General features: G+C 43.6%; 1 protein-coding gene across 12 annotated transcripts in view; it reads right to left on the reverse strand.

Annotated features, from left to right (window-relative positions):
• The window catches only part of syngap1b (synaptic Ras GTPase activating protein 1b), a 324,464-nt gene that overhangs the window by 164,193 nt on the left and 143,898 nt on the right, over window positions 1–16,373 (reverse strand). The window contains exon 1 of one of the 12 annotated variants that reach the window (XM_072460143.1): window positions 11,226–11,385. The exons of 10 other annotated variants lie outside the window; for them this stretch is intronic. In XM_072460143.1, coding sequence (XP_072316244.1) covers window positions 11,226–11,292 — 67 coding nt within the window. In that variant the 5' untranslated portion in view covers window positions 11,293–11,385. Of the gene's footprint in view, window positions 1–11,225; window positions 11,386–16,373 lie in introns of those variants that run through there. One more of the 12 variants, XM_072460142.1, reaches the window with a different exon arrangement.

Consider the following 16,373-nt stretch of genomic DNA (forward strand, 5'->3'; position numbering starts at 1 on the left):
ACTCAGGCACTTCTGCACCTTGTGCACTAAACATTAAAATAGGCCCAAAACAAAAAGGTTATAAGCCACTATCTTAGTTTAGCTTCATGAAAATAACTAAAACATTTAATTAAAGTATAATAAAGTAAAATGCTTAAAATAAATCGTCTACTCTAAGTTAAGTATCATTATGGAAAACGAAAACTGACCAATTCCTGCCTCTCATTCCTCTCTTTACTCTTCAGAAGCACTTCTGCTTCTGCTGGTGTTTATCTGTCTTTTACCTTCGTATGTCATCAACCAAGTGGCTTCATAGAGTCATAGTCATCTTCTCTTGAGCTCCTCATGAAACATGATGGAACTCGGCTCGTTGTTAAAAAAAATCCCATTGCTAGGTCCGGAATGAAGAAGATAGTCTTTTGGCCATAGAGGATCTCTCCTTTAAGCCCGTAAGACCTGTTCCTCATCTCTGTGGTTAAAAAACCTCATTATCAGGGCTCTCTGGATATCTGCATTGGTTTTTGGCTGACCCTGTGCGCCCTTTCCAATTTAAAACGGGCGGCTGTGACTCGAGGTCCAGCCAGGACCTCACTAGTACGTTTTTTCGAGGGAAGATTACACCGCGCTGTCCATTTTCTCATTCTCCAACACTCCAACAAGCCTCAGATTGTTTTGGTGGGATCTGGACGTGAGATCCAAACATTTGTTCTAGAGTCATTAAATGTACGCCTTGAAAAGCTTGACCTCGGCTCTCAGCGCCCTCATCTGTGTTATTCGAGCTGCGCTGCTGCTCCGGCTGCCCCTCTAAGGAGTTCCACCAGAACCTTGTCAAACCTTGTGCTGTGATCTGCCTTCATCTCGGCTCTTATTGAGGCCTCTCACGTGCATTGTAAGAAGTGAAATTGTATTTGTTCCAGGATTATGTGTTTCTCTTCTACTGCCGCTTTGCTTGGTCCGCAGTGGCCAAAGGCTGCAGGACGTACGCTCACAGACCTGCTTCCGGAGCCTCTTTGCTAGGTTAACTTATCTTTTCTTGTAGTTTGCAATCTGTCAAATTTGACAAGTTGGATGTCGGTGGATTCTTTCCTTTCATTGCTTTTTTTGATCGCGTCTTGTTTCTGGATTTTGACTATTTGCAAATGCAAGGACACGCCATTTTTAATACAGATGCATTATCAAAATCTCCCTTTTCTTTCATTCTGCAGTGTATGTCCTGCCACCTCCTTCATCATTCATTCGGCGTTTACTGAATTTATGTTGTTTATGTCTTGCCAAATTGCATCACATCTACTGACAGTCAAATGTTGTTTTTGTAGATTGTAGCAGTGAGACTTCTCTTTTAAAAGTGCGACCGCAAATTAGTATGTGGTTCTTTTCCCAATGATAAATATACTTCTAAGTGGTAAACTAGGCTAGCTCCAATCGATTATGTGAAAACTAAAGTGGTCTTCAAATGTGTAAATCCCTGAAAATAGAAATAATTTCACATGATTTTGACACAAAACTGGCATTCAGTTTGAACTCAACACAAGCCAGTCAAACCGACTATTATCTGAAGTCAGTGCACCTGCAGGCACCTGTCCGTGCAGGAAGTGGGACCATCGCCAGATCATTAGGCAGGATGATGGTCAAAAACAACAAAAGATGCTACAGATTTTGTATTTAATTATCTCAGGGACAGTGCAAATTAGTTGACTTATACCACAATAAAAAACAGCAGAGACCTTATACGTTCAGGTGAGAGTGGTAACCACTGAACCACCAATAGTGAGGCCTAGTCCTGATGCCCTGTAGCAGAAGAGCAGCCACACATCTGTCCTGCACCAGAGGTGAATAGAGAACCTATGTGACCCGCCGCCGTAAAACCCGCCACAAGTCAGCGCAGACGGAACGGAGACACAGAGCTTTTAAGTTTTTTTTTTTCCTTTAATGAGTGATTTTCGTTTTTTTGCAGAATGTTCAGGTTGAAGTCACGTAGAAGCCACTCCGTGTTTCAGATAACAGTATTGGTTGTCTTAAAAGTTAAAAGTACACATTACGCTGTTAAATATGGGTAGTTTTCGGCTCTTTTACGTGCTCCGCTCGGGGGTGTCACCTATTTTCCAGCAGCGCAGTGTTGTTATTTTTCGACCAATCAGCTGCAAAGCACACGGCTACTTATGCAGCATAATGCCCTCGCAGCAGCTACATGTTCACCTCGGGAGACACTTTCGTTTCATTCATTTCTCCAGAGCTTATGACTCTACCACTACTACATCCACCAAATGTCTCAGACAAAAGTGCCGCGTCCTCATGGCGTAAGTAGTCACAAGATACAACCCCTGCTATGTTGTGTTGTTTGTTCATGCACTAGCTCGCGGCTAACTCGGCTAGCTCGTTGTTGTTGTTATCGTTCTCTCTGCGGCTTATTTTTCCGTGTTGTTCTGTATTTCTTGACCCGTGGGTTGTGTGGGTCATGCGGGGTGTGTTTTATGGTTGTTTGTTAGTTTTTTGTGATTGTTGTTGTTCTGACCGGAGCCGGACGGAGCTAAGCTAAGCTAAAAGGCTGCAGCACTGTTTAGCGCTGCGAGATCTGCAGCACTGGACCCTTGCATTATTGGTCTCGCAGAGATCCATTTGCAACGGAACTGAGGTACTTTTACTCTAAAGGATGGCTTTAACGCTGACTTTTGGGGGTCGAGTTAGGCTACCGGAGCTAAGCTAAGCTAAGCTAAGCTAAGCTAAAACACTGCTTCAGGCTGGAACTGTTGAGCGCAGACTAATTGGAAATTATTGATAAATAAGGCCTCTAATATTAAAGGGACAATGCACGGACGGCAAAGGAGTGAGTTTGAAGTTGTGGCAAAACAAAGAATGAAATAGATGAGAATGTCACAGACACTGGCAGTGACGGTGCATCTAACACTGGCAATCTGCTCATATAGAGCTAATATTATTAGCTAAAGCTGAAATTGTATTTATAAATTCAACTCCGACTTCTGGATGGTAGATGTGATTTGTTAACGTGAAAATAACATTTCACTCAACTCTGTGTTTGTGTAGATTGTTACCTTTTGCGATTAGTGTAATAAACATGACTTAATTCTAAGTTTTTTCTGAATGCACCAAAAACAGTCAATGTGAGGAGGGGAGGGGCTTATCTCAATGAGATGCAAATTAGCACAATTGTCCTACCTGTGACTCAGGTGAGGAAATCTTTCATGGCAGTTTTCTCAGTAAAAGTTTTTCAGAGGTGTATACATTCAAATGACCACAACTTATTCAAATATATGACTCAATAACTCAAAATGTCTCTGGGGAGACTTGTGCCTGGTTTTAAGACAGCTGGTCACATATTTGATGTTGCTGAGGAGAATACTGTTATAAAATATGTAATAAATGTTTTATTATTATTTTGATTAATTTAAATGATTACATCCAGTTCAAAATGTCAGAACAGTCCTATAGCTAAACACTGTGAATGTGCTTCCAGGCTGAGCAGCGAGTGTGGGCGCAGCAGCAGCAGCAGCAGCAGCAGCAGCAGCAGCAGCAGCAGCAGCAGCAGCAGCAGCAGCAGCAGCACCAGCAGCAGCAGCAGCAGCAGCAGCAGCACCAGCAGCAGCAGCAGCAGCAGCAGCAGCAGCAGCAGCAGCAGCAGCAGCAGCAGAGAAACGGTCAAACAGGTGGGCGGAGAGGAGAGAGAGGCAGCAGAAAGAGGAAGGAGAGAGGAAAAGAAGAGGGAAAGAAATGGGAGAAAGGACAGGGAGGAGAGAGGGAAAATATAAAGTGGAGGAGAGTGAGAGAAAGGGAGTGGAGAGAGGGAAGTTGGTGGGAAAGAAGGGGGAAAGGAGAGGGAGAGGAAAGGGAAAGGATGAAACCTTTCCCTTTCCTCTCCCTTTCCTCAAACCTTCAGTTTCTGTCAGTGCAGCAGTTGTCATTCTTCTCTCGGTCCAGTACAGACTCATACAAAGCTACATTTTTCAATGAAGGGTTGAATACATGCCTTAAAGAGCAATGCTTCCTCCTGCATGAACCAGAAACTTGCCCGCCCCCCCGTCTAAAACTTCGTCCTTACTATAAAAAAATAGTAGGATTTATTTCTAACAAAAAACCATACCCATGCTCCCACCTCCTCATCACCACCTCCTCACCAACGCGGGGAAGACCAAGGAGATGGTGGTGGATTTCCGCAGATGCCACCCTACTGCCCCCTCACCAGTGAACATCCAGGGACGGGACATTGAGAGAGTGACTCATACAAGGACCTGGTGTTCATCTGAACCACAAACTGGACTCATAACACAGACTGAACAGGAAGAGCCAGAGTCGGCTCCACCTCCTGAGGAGACTCAGGTCTTTTGGAGTGACAGGGCCACTCCTGACAGGGCCACTCCTGAAGACCTTCTACGACTCTGTGGTGCATCAGCTCCTGTAGGTGTGGCCTGCTGGAGCAGCAGCATCACAGAGAGGGAGAGGAAGAGGCTGGACAAAGTCATCAAGAAGTCCAGCTCCGTCCTGGGCTGTGCTCTGGACTCGGTGCAGGAGGTGGGGGACAGAAGGGTCCTGGCTAAACTCTCATCTATGCTGGACCATGAGTGTCGCCCCCTGCAGGACGCTCTGTCCCCTGCAGGACACTCTGTCCGCTCTGGAGAGCAGCTTCAGTGACTGATCCACCCTCGATGTGTGAAGGAAAGGTTCCGTAGGTCTTTCCTTCCTGCTGCTGTCAGACTTTATAACAAAAACTGTTAGTCCTGAACACTCGCAATACTGACCTAACCATGTGCAATTCTGTCATATGTGCAATTACTGTGAAATTCATGTGCAACCTATGTGCTGTCGTGACACATATTCATGTGCAATTACTGTCGTGATCACATGCAATGGTATTTATTTATTTATTTATTTGTCTATGGGAGTTTTTATTTATTTATAGGAGATCTTCTACTGAAAGTGTTTTTCAGACTTCCTATAAGTGATCTGTTCTTCTGGATCTACCTCTGTATCTACCTGCGTTGCACCAATGAAATTTCCCCATGTGGGACAATAAAGGAATATCTTATCTTATCTTATACTTAGTTTACGAGTATTTGTTTGAGAGTTTTACCTTTTAAAGAACAGTTTGAGAGAGGACCACAACCTCCCTGAACAGTTTATACAAGTAAATACTTGTATGGCTTGACGCTCTGACCGCACAATACTCTGGGGACCCCCTGCAATAACCATTGGATAGAGGCTCTTGAGCAAGACTCACTCTTGGTGAGTGAGAAGCAAAACCTGGTCCTCTCACATCACATGCTCTCGGAGCTCCACCTGAGCAGCAGGGGCTTCTTCTGAAAAAGGCTCAGGCAGGTGACCTCAGGCAGCTCCATGTGATCCATGTATGTGGCATTGAGTCATATGCTTTCTTGCTGATGACCCTTGCTTTGATAAGATAAGATAAGATATTCCTTTATTGTCCCACATGGGGAAATTTCATTGGTGCAACGCAGGTAGATACAGAGGTAGATACAGAAGAACAGATCATTTATAGGAAGTCTGAAAAACACTTTCAGTAGAAGATCTCCTATAAATAAATAAAAACTCCCATAGACAAATAAATAAATAAATACATAAATACCATTGCATGTGATCACGACAGTAATTGCACATGAATATGTGTCATTGAGATATGTATTTGCACATATATAGATCTATACATGTATTTGCACATGTTTAGATCCATGTACCCACTTATCTTAGGTGCTATGATGCTTGACATGAGCTTCCATGTTGTGGACAGACAGGTTATTGGCAAATAGTTGGCCAACCGTGCCCTTAGACTGTACTCTTGGAGGGATCCTTCAGGATCAGGATGGTACTCCCTTCGGTTAGCCATTCAGTGTGAGTCCTATCCCTTAGCAGCTGATTCATTTGTGCTGCCAGGCGCTTTTGGAGTGCTGTGAGTTTCTTTAGCCAGTATGCGTGAATCATGTCAGGGCCTGGTGCTGTCCAGTTTTTCATACCTAAGACTCTTTTTCTTGGATGTCTGCCACTGTGATGATAACTGGATTCTGTTCGGGCAGTTTGTTGTGGTCCGCACTTAGATCCATCAGCCACTGTGCATCGCTGTTATGTGTTATCTCCTTTCCTCATATGCTTTTCCAGTACCTTTCAGTTTCAAGCAATGGTGGGTCTGCTCTGCAGTTATTACCCTGCCATTGAACGTACACTTTAAATTTTCACCTGGTATTTCCCATAGCTAGGATGCACTGGGTCTCAGCGTTGCCGGGACTTATTGTCATATTAAAAATCAAACCAACCCGGGGCCCTATGTAAAAAGAGCCCCCCCTAGTGCTATTTCTGTAGTCACATCATCACACAGATGGAAAAACAAAATGCGAGTCAGGCCCAATCTGAGAAATGTGATTCATATTCCCTGTGAAAAGATAAAGCCCAGTCACTGAAACTAGTCTGAAACTTGCTGTGCTAAATGTCAGATCCTTATGTAACAAATCACTCTTAATTAATAATTTTATTTCTTCTTATGATCTTGATTTTATGTTTTTAACTGAAACATGGCTTGACAAAAACGCAGGAAATGTAGTTCTGATAGAATCTCCTCCACCCAACTTTACTCACGAGAAAACAAAAAAGGGGGTGGAGTCTGTGCTGTCTTTAGAGATGAAATAATTACAAGCCTCTCCAACACTGACAACGTTTTATTGATGATTTTACTGAGATGTTTCAGTTGTATGCACAGACTTTGATGGTTTGGTCATTACAGGTGATTTCAATGTGCATGTTGATAATATTTGTGACAGAAACGCTAAAGAGCTTGATGCTGTCCTTGAAACCTTCAGTCTTACTCAGCATGTGAGAGGCCCCACCCACAGCAGAGGGCTCACTCTAGATCTCATAATTACAAAGGGGGTAAATATTTCAAATGTTAATGTGATCAATGTTGCTCTGTCTGATCATTTCTGTGTCTTCTTTGACCCGTCTGTTTCTCCCAAACCTCCGGTTGGTCCTGCAGTTGTTCAGAGGAGACACATAAGTGATTGACAGGTGCACTGTTTATGGAAATGATCAACTTTGAAAATGTTTCATGTTCTAATGTAAATGATTTGTTGAACTCTGTTACATCTAGTGTTTTGAATGTTCTGGACACCATCGCCCCTATGAAGGCTAAAATGGTTAAAAAATAAGCAGAAGTTGCCATGGAGACATGATGATTGGGTTAGGGCACAGAAAAGGGAGTGTCACAGGGCCGAACGGAAATGGCGCAAGTCAAAGCTCCAGGTTCAAAAAGAGATTTACAAAGAAAAGTTGAACATGTACAACCTAATCTTATGTAGAACTAGGGAAAGATATTTCTCTGAAATAATTGGAAGCTGCAGTAACAACTTGCGTGTCCTGTTGCCACAGTAACAGATGAACAAACCCTCCAGCTCAGCTGCCGTTAGAACTCATTTCCACATCAAGTGTAATGAGTTTGCCTTATTCTTTAATGACAAAGTTCAGGGCATTAAAAATTCTATAAATCCCACAATGCAAAAAAATTACCCTAAAACCACCAAGACACTTAGAGCTAACTCACTTTGCACCAGTAACTGACAAAACTGTCCATGAGATCATCACCAGTCTGAGTTCATCTACATGCTGCCTCGATGTGTGAGCCTCCAGATTTCTAAAGTCTGTGCTGAACAGTTTACTTGCACCATTCACTCACATAGTCAACATGTTGCTTCAATCTGGAACATTCCCAATGTGTTTGAGTGGTCATAAAGCCTCTCCTAAAGAAGAGCAGTCTTGATGCTGCAGTCCTGAGTCAGGACAGGTCCATCTCTAATCTGCCATTTTGGGGCAAAGTCCTTGAAAAGGTTGTTTACAACAGTCACAGATTTCCTCTTAATAAACGACTCATTTGATGTTTTTCAGTCAGGTTTTAGACCTCATCACACTGAGACTGCTGTTGTCATGGTGACTGAGACTGCTGTTGTCATGGTGACTGAGACTGCTGTTGTCAAGGTGACAAATGACATCCTCCTGAACACTGACACGGGCAAAGCCTCAGTCTTAATTCTGTTAGATCTGATGCTGCTTTTGACACTGTCCATCATGTGACCCTCTTACAGAGACTAGATGACTGGGTGGGCATCACTGGCACTTCCCTAAACTGGTTAAGGTCCTATATGGAAGACAGGAAGTACTTTGTTGAAATTGGTAGCTGTGTCTCAGACCACATGACCCTGACCTGTGGAGTGCCCCAAGGGTCAGTCCTGGGTCCCCTTCTGTTCAACCTCTACATGCTGCTGTTAGGTCAGTTGATACGCAGTGAAAATGTGTCCTATCAATCACAATGATGCAAACGACACTCAGATCTATGTTTCACTGTCGGCAGGTGAATATGGACCAGTGGATTCACTCTGTCACTGCATCCAACAGATCAGTGTGTGGAGGCAAAACAACTTTCTCCAGCTGAACTCAGAAGAGACTGAAATAATCGTTTTTGGCCACAGAAACAAAGAGAAAGTGTTAGCGGTCATCTCCAGAGTCTCGCTCTAAAACCTACAAATCAAATTAGAAATCTGGGGGTAATAATGGACTCAGCTCAGAGGGCAAGAAGAAAAAGGAAAAACACGTCCGAAATGCCCTCTCAGCCTGTGGTTACCCCGCTTGGGCTCTCAACAGAGTGAAGAGAACCAAGAAGCAGGACAAAAGGGAAACTGAACAGAGAAGGAAGGGTGTTTCTATCCCTTATGTGTCTGGCCTCTCGGAAAAACTGCAGAGAATTTTTTAGACAACATGAAGTCCCTGTTTATTTTAAACCAGGAAACACTTCAAGACAAAAACTGGTTCATCCTAAGGACAAGATGCAGACACAAAAACAGAGCAATGTAGTTTATTCTGTGCAATGCAGTGAAGAAAGTTATAAAGAACGGTACATAGTGAGACTAAACAGCCTCTACACAAGAGGCTCTATCAGCACAGAAGAAATACAAGTTCAGGACCTCAGAGTGCCGTGCATCTCCATCTTGAAGCCTCTAACCACTCGTTTGAAGACGATGAGGTGAAGATTTTAAGCAGGAGAAAAGATGGTTTGAAAGAGGAGTTAAGGAAGCTATTTTTGTTAAACAGAAATGGAGGGTTAAGATTCAACCTTCCTGTAGTCTACAATGGAATCTTGAACCCCTGGAGAGGTAGAGGACCAGGTCCAGGACATTCGGATGCTAATCAGGTCCTCAGGGTTAGTGAGCCAGGGTCACACAAAGACAAAGGGGATACTAATAGCCCATTAAAGGACTGAATAGGCTAGCTCGTTAGAAACAAGAGGGTAAGTTTCTGTTGAAACAAACAACTCTTTTCACTTCATGTAGGCCCGCCCAATGGGCTGGACTTACCACTGAATAGTATAAATGTCGGAGTTCCCGGCCTAAATTCTTTTATTGACAATGACTCTTGGATGAGAGTCGAAACGTCTATTTTTTCTAAACTGAGTCCAGATGAAACAACTGAAGCTTTTTCTACATATGCTGTACTAGGAATAATAGAGGATTTTTGGCGCGCAATCTGAGTCTCATTTCCTCGTGGCGAGGACCTCTGAGTAGTTCTCCCACATGTCAGTCTTTCCCTGCGTGCTACTGCACACCTGCAGCCTCGTTCCCATAGCAGCACGTTTCCCTGGCTGCACATGTGTGGTTGATATGTCGGTGTGTGTTTAGAGAGTTCCTTCAGTTACAAACATGACACAGAGAAAGACTGTGTTCCAGCTCAGAAGAGACGTAAATCTGCCAAGACGAGAGATGATGAGATCTGTCGTGGTAATAAACAAACGCACGTGTAGAGGCGGGGCTGTTTGTGCTTCTGCACGAGGTCTGATGGGAGGCGGCCTCTTGGAAAGAACAGGAGGGGGGGTGAGAGTGGTGCATGAGCGCATGCTCAAAACGGACTACCAGTTGCTTGAGTTCTCAAATCGGTGAAAAATCCTCTATTATTCCTTTAAACTCATAAGCTTTAAAACAAATGTCACAGTGAAATTGCTCAAAATAACCACAAGCCAGTCTCAAATGAAATAAAAAATATGTTTAGTTTTCAATCCAGTTTAGTAATGTACAGATAGTAAAAGTGGAATGTAATTAAGTAAAGTACAGATAACTAAACATTGTGTTTAACTACAGAACTTTTACTATCGTACTTTCCACCCACCAAGGAATACACTTGTCAGGTCTTTTTCGTGTCCAATTTCTGCATGAACCTGGACCAATAAATGTCACTTTCAAACATTTCAATTTGTGAATCTCACAGCACCAGTTAACCAGCAACAGACAGGTACATTTTTTAAAGGACACATGTCTTTTTAAGTTAGCTATTGGACAGGACAGTGAAATTGGGGGAGACTGGGGAAGGACCTTCATCACATTTCTTGGGTCAAATTTGAACTCATGTCACAGGCATGTGTGCTATCCACTCAACCTCGAGTGGCACCAAGGACACAAATGATTGTGTGTATTGTACTGTTATTGGCCTTTAAACATGTTCCTGTTCCTTTGCTTTTATTTGGCATCTCATTAGAACTTAAAATAAGGTATACATTGAAAACAATATGTTGCTTTCTACCAGAAAGGAGTTCCCTCATCAGGGTTGATGTTAGTACTCCATCTACTGGCTGCAATTGAAATTACCTTGAGGAAATAAAACAAGGTAGCTTGCTCCTGACATGTGATGTAAACATGCTGTTGCAATGAACGTGAATTGAAACAGCAAAGGAGACGTGACAAATCGGGGACATTTGAACATTTTGAAAAGAAGATGAACTCCTAATCAGGAATGACTACAGAAGCTAGATGGAAGCTAGACACAACTCCAGCTATGTTATTTGATGAGGGAACAATGTTATAACATGGTTAAAAGTTCAAAAAATATATTTTGCATAATGCAGGGGTGTCCAAACTTTTTTCACCGAGGGCCGCATTTTTAAACTTATATGGAACAGAGGGCCACAAACAACCGAACAATGTCAAATTTGAAAGTGAATCCTTCAAAATTTTGCATTTGACATTTTGATGAGCCGCCACACCTTTAATAAGACTTGAAATATTAATATTAGGTTGGTATAACATCAAAATGCTTGAATTTTTCCAATTTTACTGTAAAAAATACTACTTTTTGTTGTTTGGACCATCTTAGCAGGAAGCTGAACAACATTGTTCTGAGGGCCGCATTTGGCCCCGGGGCCATAGTTTGGACATGCCTGGCATAATGCAAGGAGAGACAGGATCATGTCCTACCTGGGCCATGGCCTAGCCGGGCTCTGTCCAGCCGCCTTGACAAAGTGTCTCTGTACATGAGGCTCATCTGGAACCACTGCTAATCCAAGCAAAACTGTAAGTGCGATCACTTTCCTCTGTAGCGCCACGTCGGTATAGGACAGGTGAGTCCAAAGGGGGCTTGTCGGTGTAGGACAGGTGAGTCCAAAGGGAGCAGCTTGTGTGCACCGCGCCAATGCAACGTCACCCAAAATGTGCTGTTATAGTTAGGGAAAACCCAAAAGGCACAGGACTACAGGCACTAGAGGCTCTTTTTACGGGAATTAACAAACTAGGCTAGGAGAACTTTATACTTGTGGTGTTTGCCTACCAACCAGGGGGTAGCCGGTTCAAACTCCATCCTTAACAGGAGACTCAGCCCACTCCAGTTACAGAAGTGTGGCTGGTAGTGTTGCGTAAACTCTGCCAAACTAATGTATGACTGGTTCACAATGACTAAAGCCAAAATATACCAAAACACCGAAATTCAGTCCTTTAATCTGAATGCATGAAATGAAATGCTTGAACTTTACATATATCGAACAATAAGGCTAGGGACCCTACATGGGAGCTTCCTGGCAGCTTCCTCCTGGACGCCTGAGTTCACGAGAACAACCTCAATGTGCCAGAGCCTGTAACAACCGGCTGACATGGTAAAGTAGGGCACATAGCTCAAGCATGTCAACCACACCGAGAGCCAGCATTTCACCAGGCTGCCCCCTCCTCTTCTTCCTCTTCCTCCTCCTGCACTGTCTCGTCGGCCCCTCCTATTGCCAACAGCCCCCTTCCCCTTCCGTTTGCCCCTGCTGCCCTGCTCCCGGCCGCTCAGGTAACCCACAGGTTCAAGCTTTCTGAACATGCTTCACCCCGAGCAACGCATCCAATCCCAAAGTCACAAGTCCGCTGGCATCCTGCTGTGTCCATCACCAAAATGGAAGAATGATGTTGTGCTTAAGTCACATTGCCTGGTCCACAAGAGAGAAGATACTAAATGGGTTTTCGTCAAACGGTATGAAAAAGAGTGCTTGTAGAAAGATAGATCCGCGTCCAGGAGTCCACTTTGCCCCAAGTCGACTTCTCCAGAGCAAGAATCGTTCAACAAGTCCAAAATTCACCTGACATCACCTCACCGCAAAAGTTTCTTCTCTCCTCCCAAAGCTTTTTGCAATATATTTATAAATGAAACACCTCTTACATCACAGCTGACTAATCAACAACCTAATCTGATTAATTTCATTAAAAGTTTGCCTCTTTTCTCCGTGAAAAGTCCGTGAGGTGCAGATGATGCGTCTGCTGTCAGGGCTGGACTTGAAAATCTCTGCAGCAGCCTCTCTCTCTCTCTCTCTTTCTCTTTCTTTCACAGTACACTGCCAGGGGGAGGTGCTTGTTGCTACGGCCCCGCCTTCTCCATTAACCGCCACATGGACCGGCGACGAGCTAATGCGCTCGTCGCCGGAGGTGGGGACAATCAGCCTCTTCTAGAATGCATAGGTTTGACATGTTCTTGAGAGAGGAGGGAAAGCATGGGTGCGCTTAGAAACAGGTGACTTGAGCTGACACGAGAATTGATTGTGTAGAGAGTGGAGAGCAGTTTCCATGGCGACTGTGAGCTTGAGAGAACTTTTTCCAGGCTCCGCTTAGAGACTCGGCAGCTCTTTTGTGCTGAGAATGTCCTCACCGGAGGCGCAAAAGCACAGAGCGGTTCTACACAAACGCAAACACCGTTTCGTCTGTCCTGTTCCCTTTTGTCTCACCTGTGGTCTCCTCCTCTGTGTTCTGTCCCCTGCTCTGTGTTCTGTCCCCTGCTCTGCGTTCTGTCCTGTCTCCTCCTCTGTGTTCTGTCCCCTCCTCTGCGTTCTGTCCTGTCTCCTCCTCTGTGTTCTGTCCCCTGCTCTGCGTTCTGTCCTGTCTCCTCCTCTGTGTTCTGTCCCCTGCTCTGCGTTCTGTCCTGTCTCCTCCTCTGTGTTCTGTCCCCTCCTCTGTGTTCTGTCCTGTCTCCTCCTCTGTGTTCTGTCCCCTCCTCTGTGTTCTGTCCCCTGCTCTGCGTTCTGTCCTGTCTCCTCCTCTGTGTTCTGTCCCCTCCTCTGTGTTCTGTCCTGTCTCCTCCTCTGTGTTCTGTCCCCTCCTCTGTGTTCTGTCCCCTGCTCTGCGTTCTGTCCTGTCTCCTCCTCTGTGTTCTGTCCCCTCCTCTGTCTTCTGTCCTCTTTTCCTCTCCTCCTTTCTTCTCTTCTTGTTTTCTTGATTTGTGTCTTCTACATATCCATTTCCTTCTCTTGTTCTTTTTTTCTTGTCATCTTTTCCCAATCCCTCTAGTCTCCTTTTCCACGTCCCCTGTCCTCTATCGGCACTATTCTCCTCCTGGCCGTGTGTAGCATCATGTCTGTGTTCTCTGTAATTATTGCCATGGTTACCAGCAGTCATTACGGCAGCTGCATTGTGTGTACAGTCTTCTTCCCACTTGTCTCCGTCTTTCTGTTTTTTTTACGCTCGGTTCTGAATCAAAGCCTCGACCATTTAGTGGAAACATGTTTCTGTGTTTTGTCGACAGCCGGCTTCACAATTTTATCACATTTTTTAGATTTAATTATTGTGCGGGGAAATATTTGGATTTTACGATTAATCACGATTATTGGTAACAAGAAAGAAATGAAATGTTGATGATGCAATTTTTATGCTTTAACAATTAAATCATTATGAGTAACAATTACAAGAATGAATTTGCCGACCATTCTGAGTGGTGAAAAAGTTAAATATCATATATCATATTGTTAACTGACGTCAGATCGACATGTTTATGTCTTACTGACCCACACTCTCTGGTGAATACTGCCGTTGTGTTCTTGGGCAAGACACTGAACCCGCCTCGCCCCCAGTGTCTGCGAACACTGGTGTGTGAATGTGTGATGTAAAGCGCTGAGTGCCATGACGGTAGAAAAGCAGGATATAAATGTGTTCAGAAATGTCCGATAGTTTGATTTTCTGTAACAAACGATGGAAAAGATAATTTGACTGTAATTTTCTAGCTTCAAACTTGTATGTGAGCTTCACAAAAATAGAATTAGTATGTAGTAGAATGAAATGAAAATGAAACACAATTTTGGGGTCGACATTTCTGAATTTGTCCAATAAAACCTGAACATTTTGCCTTCCTCAAAAATCTCCTAATAAGTAAATAAACAAAGTAAAATAAAAGGTCTAAGTGAACTTTTTCCCAATCAAAATCAATGAATCAACACAGGCGATCTCTGAGCCCTGCCACACACCAGGAGAGTGTTTTTGAGCCTCATTTCAATTCAAATCAATTCAATTTATTTTTGTAACGCCCAAAATCACAACAGCAGTTGTCTCGGTTGTCTCGGTTGTCTCGGATGTCTCAGTTGTCTCGGAGCTCACAGGGAGAGGACTTTCTAAACAGGACTAATGAAACTAGTGTGAATGAAGCGAAAGGCAACTCCAGGTCAGAGCTTTACCCGAACTTGTTGAGACCCGTCATTCCGGGTCAGGACGAATTTCTACCATTTTCAAGTGCTTGGGATGGGCATCGGGCTGGATTTGGGGTTGGCACGTGTTCCCTGTGGCCGCGGCTTTAAAAAGTGTTCTGTCTTGTCCAGTTTAGACGTGTGTCTAAAGGGTCATTTATGCTTAATCTTTGTACAGACACAGCTCTAAGCGTTCCAAGCGTCGTCACCTTAGCTTCATTTATACTTCTAACCGTTTCTAACGTCAGGCCTGTGCTCTGGTAAATGACCACCAGAGGGTGCTCAAAATCAAATTTGAAATTGAAGAAAAAGTGCAAAAGATAAACAAACTATGCGGCACCGTTTTTAGATCACATTTATTGGAAAAGAGCCAAGGAAACTAAGAAACAGCTTGTTCTCATCACTCAACATAAAGTTGAGCTTCCACTGTGTTCTCTACTGTCCCCAGTGGTCAGCACATGTACAGCTCCACAGCTACAGGTCCATATGCGGTGAGCAGACACATCGCATACGTAGAGCATATTTGAGCCTGAATTCTGTCGGGCTTTAGAACTTGGTTAAAAGCTCAAAAAAGTCAATTTGGCATAAGATTGTGTCCTATAAAATGTGAATTGCTATGGCAATGCTCCTATTTCTAATTGATATATTTATGAACCTTTATTCAACCAGGTAAAATCCCATTGAGATCAAAAACTCTTTTTTAAGGGAGACACAAAAGTGCAAAAGTACGCACTAAACAAGCTCTTTAAATTGGGATAAAGCACTCATTTGTGCTAAGTAGCTCACGAATATGTTCCCCATCTCTTGCATGTTCGGTTCATATAAGCATGTAATGCAAAAATTGAACATTATTACTGTTTAGAGGGGCAAAAACACAAAGTGGGCGGAGCCCACTTAAAATTAACGAAAGTACCCGTCAGTGATCAGGGACCCACACCATGAGGTAGGAAAGCGCGAGCGCTTTCCGAAAATGTATAGTTTATGACATTTGAAAAATGGGAAACATTGTTTTCTCATCGGAATATTATTAGGCCCGAGCCCCAGCAGGGCGGAGGGCCTATTGCTCAACTGTCCGACCCCGTCGCCCCTGGCAAGTACAGTGGACTAGCCCATGCCGAAGGCATGGATCATGCATACTTACTCCTGCTATGACAGAAATAGTCAACAATGAGTGAATGGGCGCAGTCCATTTGGAAGTGGGCGAGCGCTTCGCGTAAGCGCCCCCTCCTCTTGCGGCGTGGCGGCGGCGTGGCGAGGGCCGATCATTGCTGCTTGCGGCTATATTTATTATTATTATTATTATTATTATTATTATTATTATTATTTAATGTATTCATTTTTCTCAATTTTGGGAGCAAATTGAAAAACAGAAACTCAATCAATTGTATTGCTCACTTCTTTCTTTGCCCTTCTTTCTCCCACAGGTGGTGCGTTTGTCATTGGTCAAACACTATCACCATATATGGACTGGTACCATCCCACTCCAGCCTTATTTAGAACCTTACAGTTTTTTTTACAATTGAATAAACACTAAAATCTAAAGTTTTGCCCAATTATCCAAACCTCACACTCAATGAGCAAAACTCTGTTCCAGATTTGAGCCGATGTAACACAATAAGTCAGTTCACACTTTGTGCAGAACAACACACAC

Source organism: Eucyclogobius newberryi, unplaced genomic scaffold, assembly GCF_026437365.1.
Source record: "Eucyclogobius newberryi isolate DKJ021-1_F unplaced genomic scaffold, fEucNew1.0.hap1 SCAF_3, whole genome shotgun sequence".
NCBI classification, from domain to species: Eukaryota; Metazoa; Chordata; class Actinopteri; order Gobiiformes; family Gobiidae; genus Eucyclogobius; species Eucyclogobius newberryi.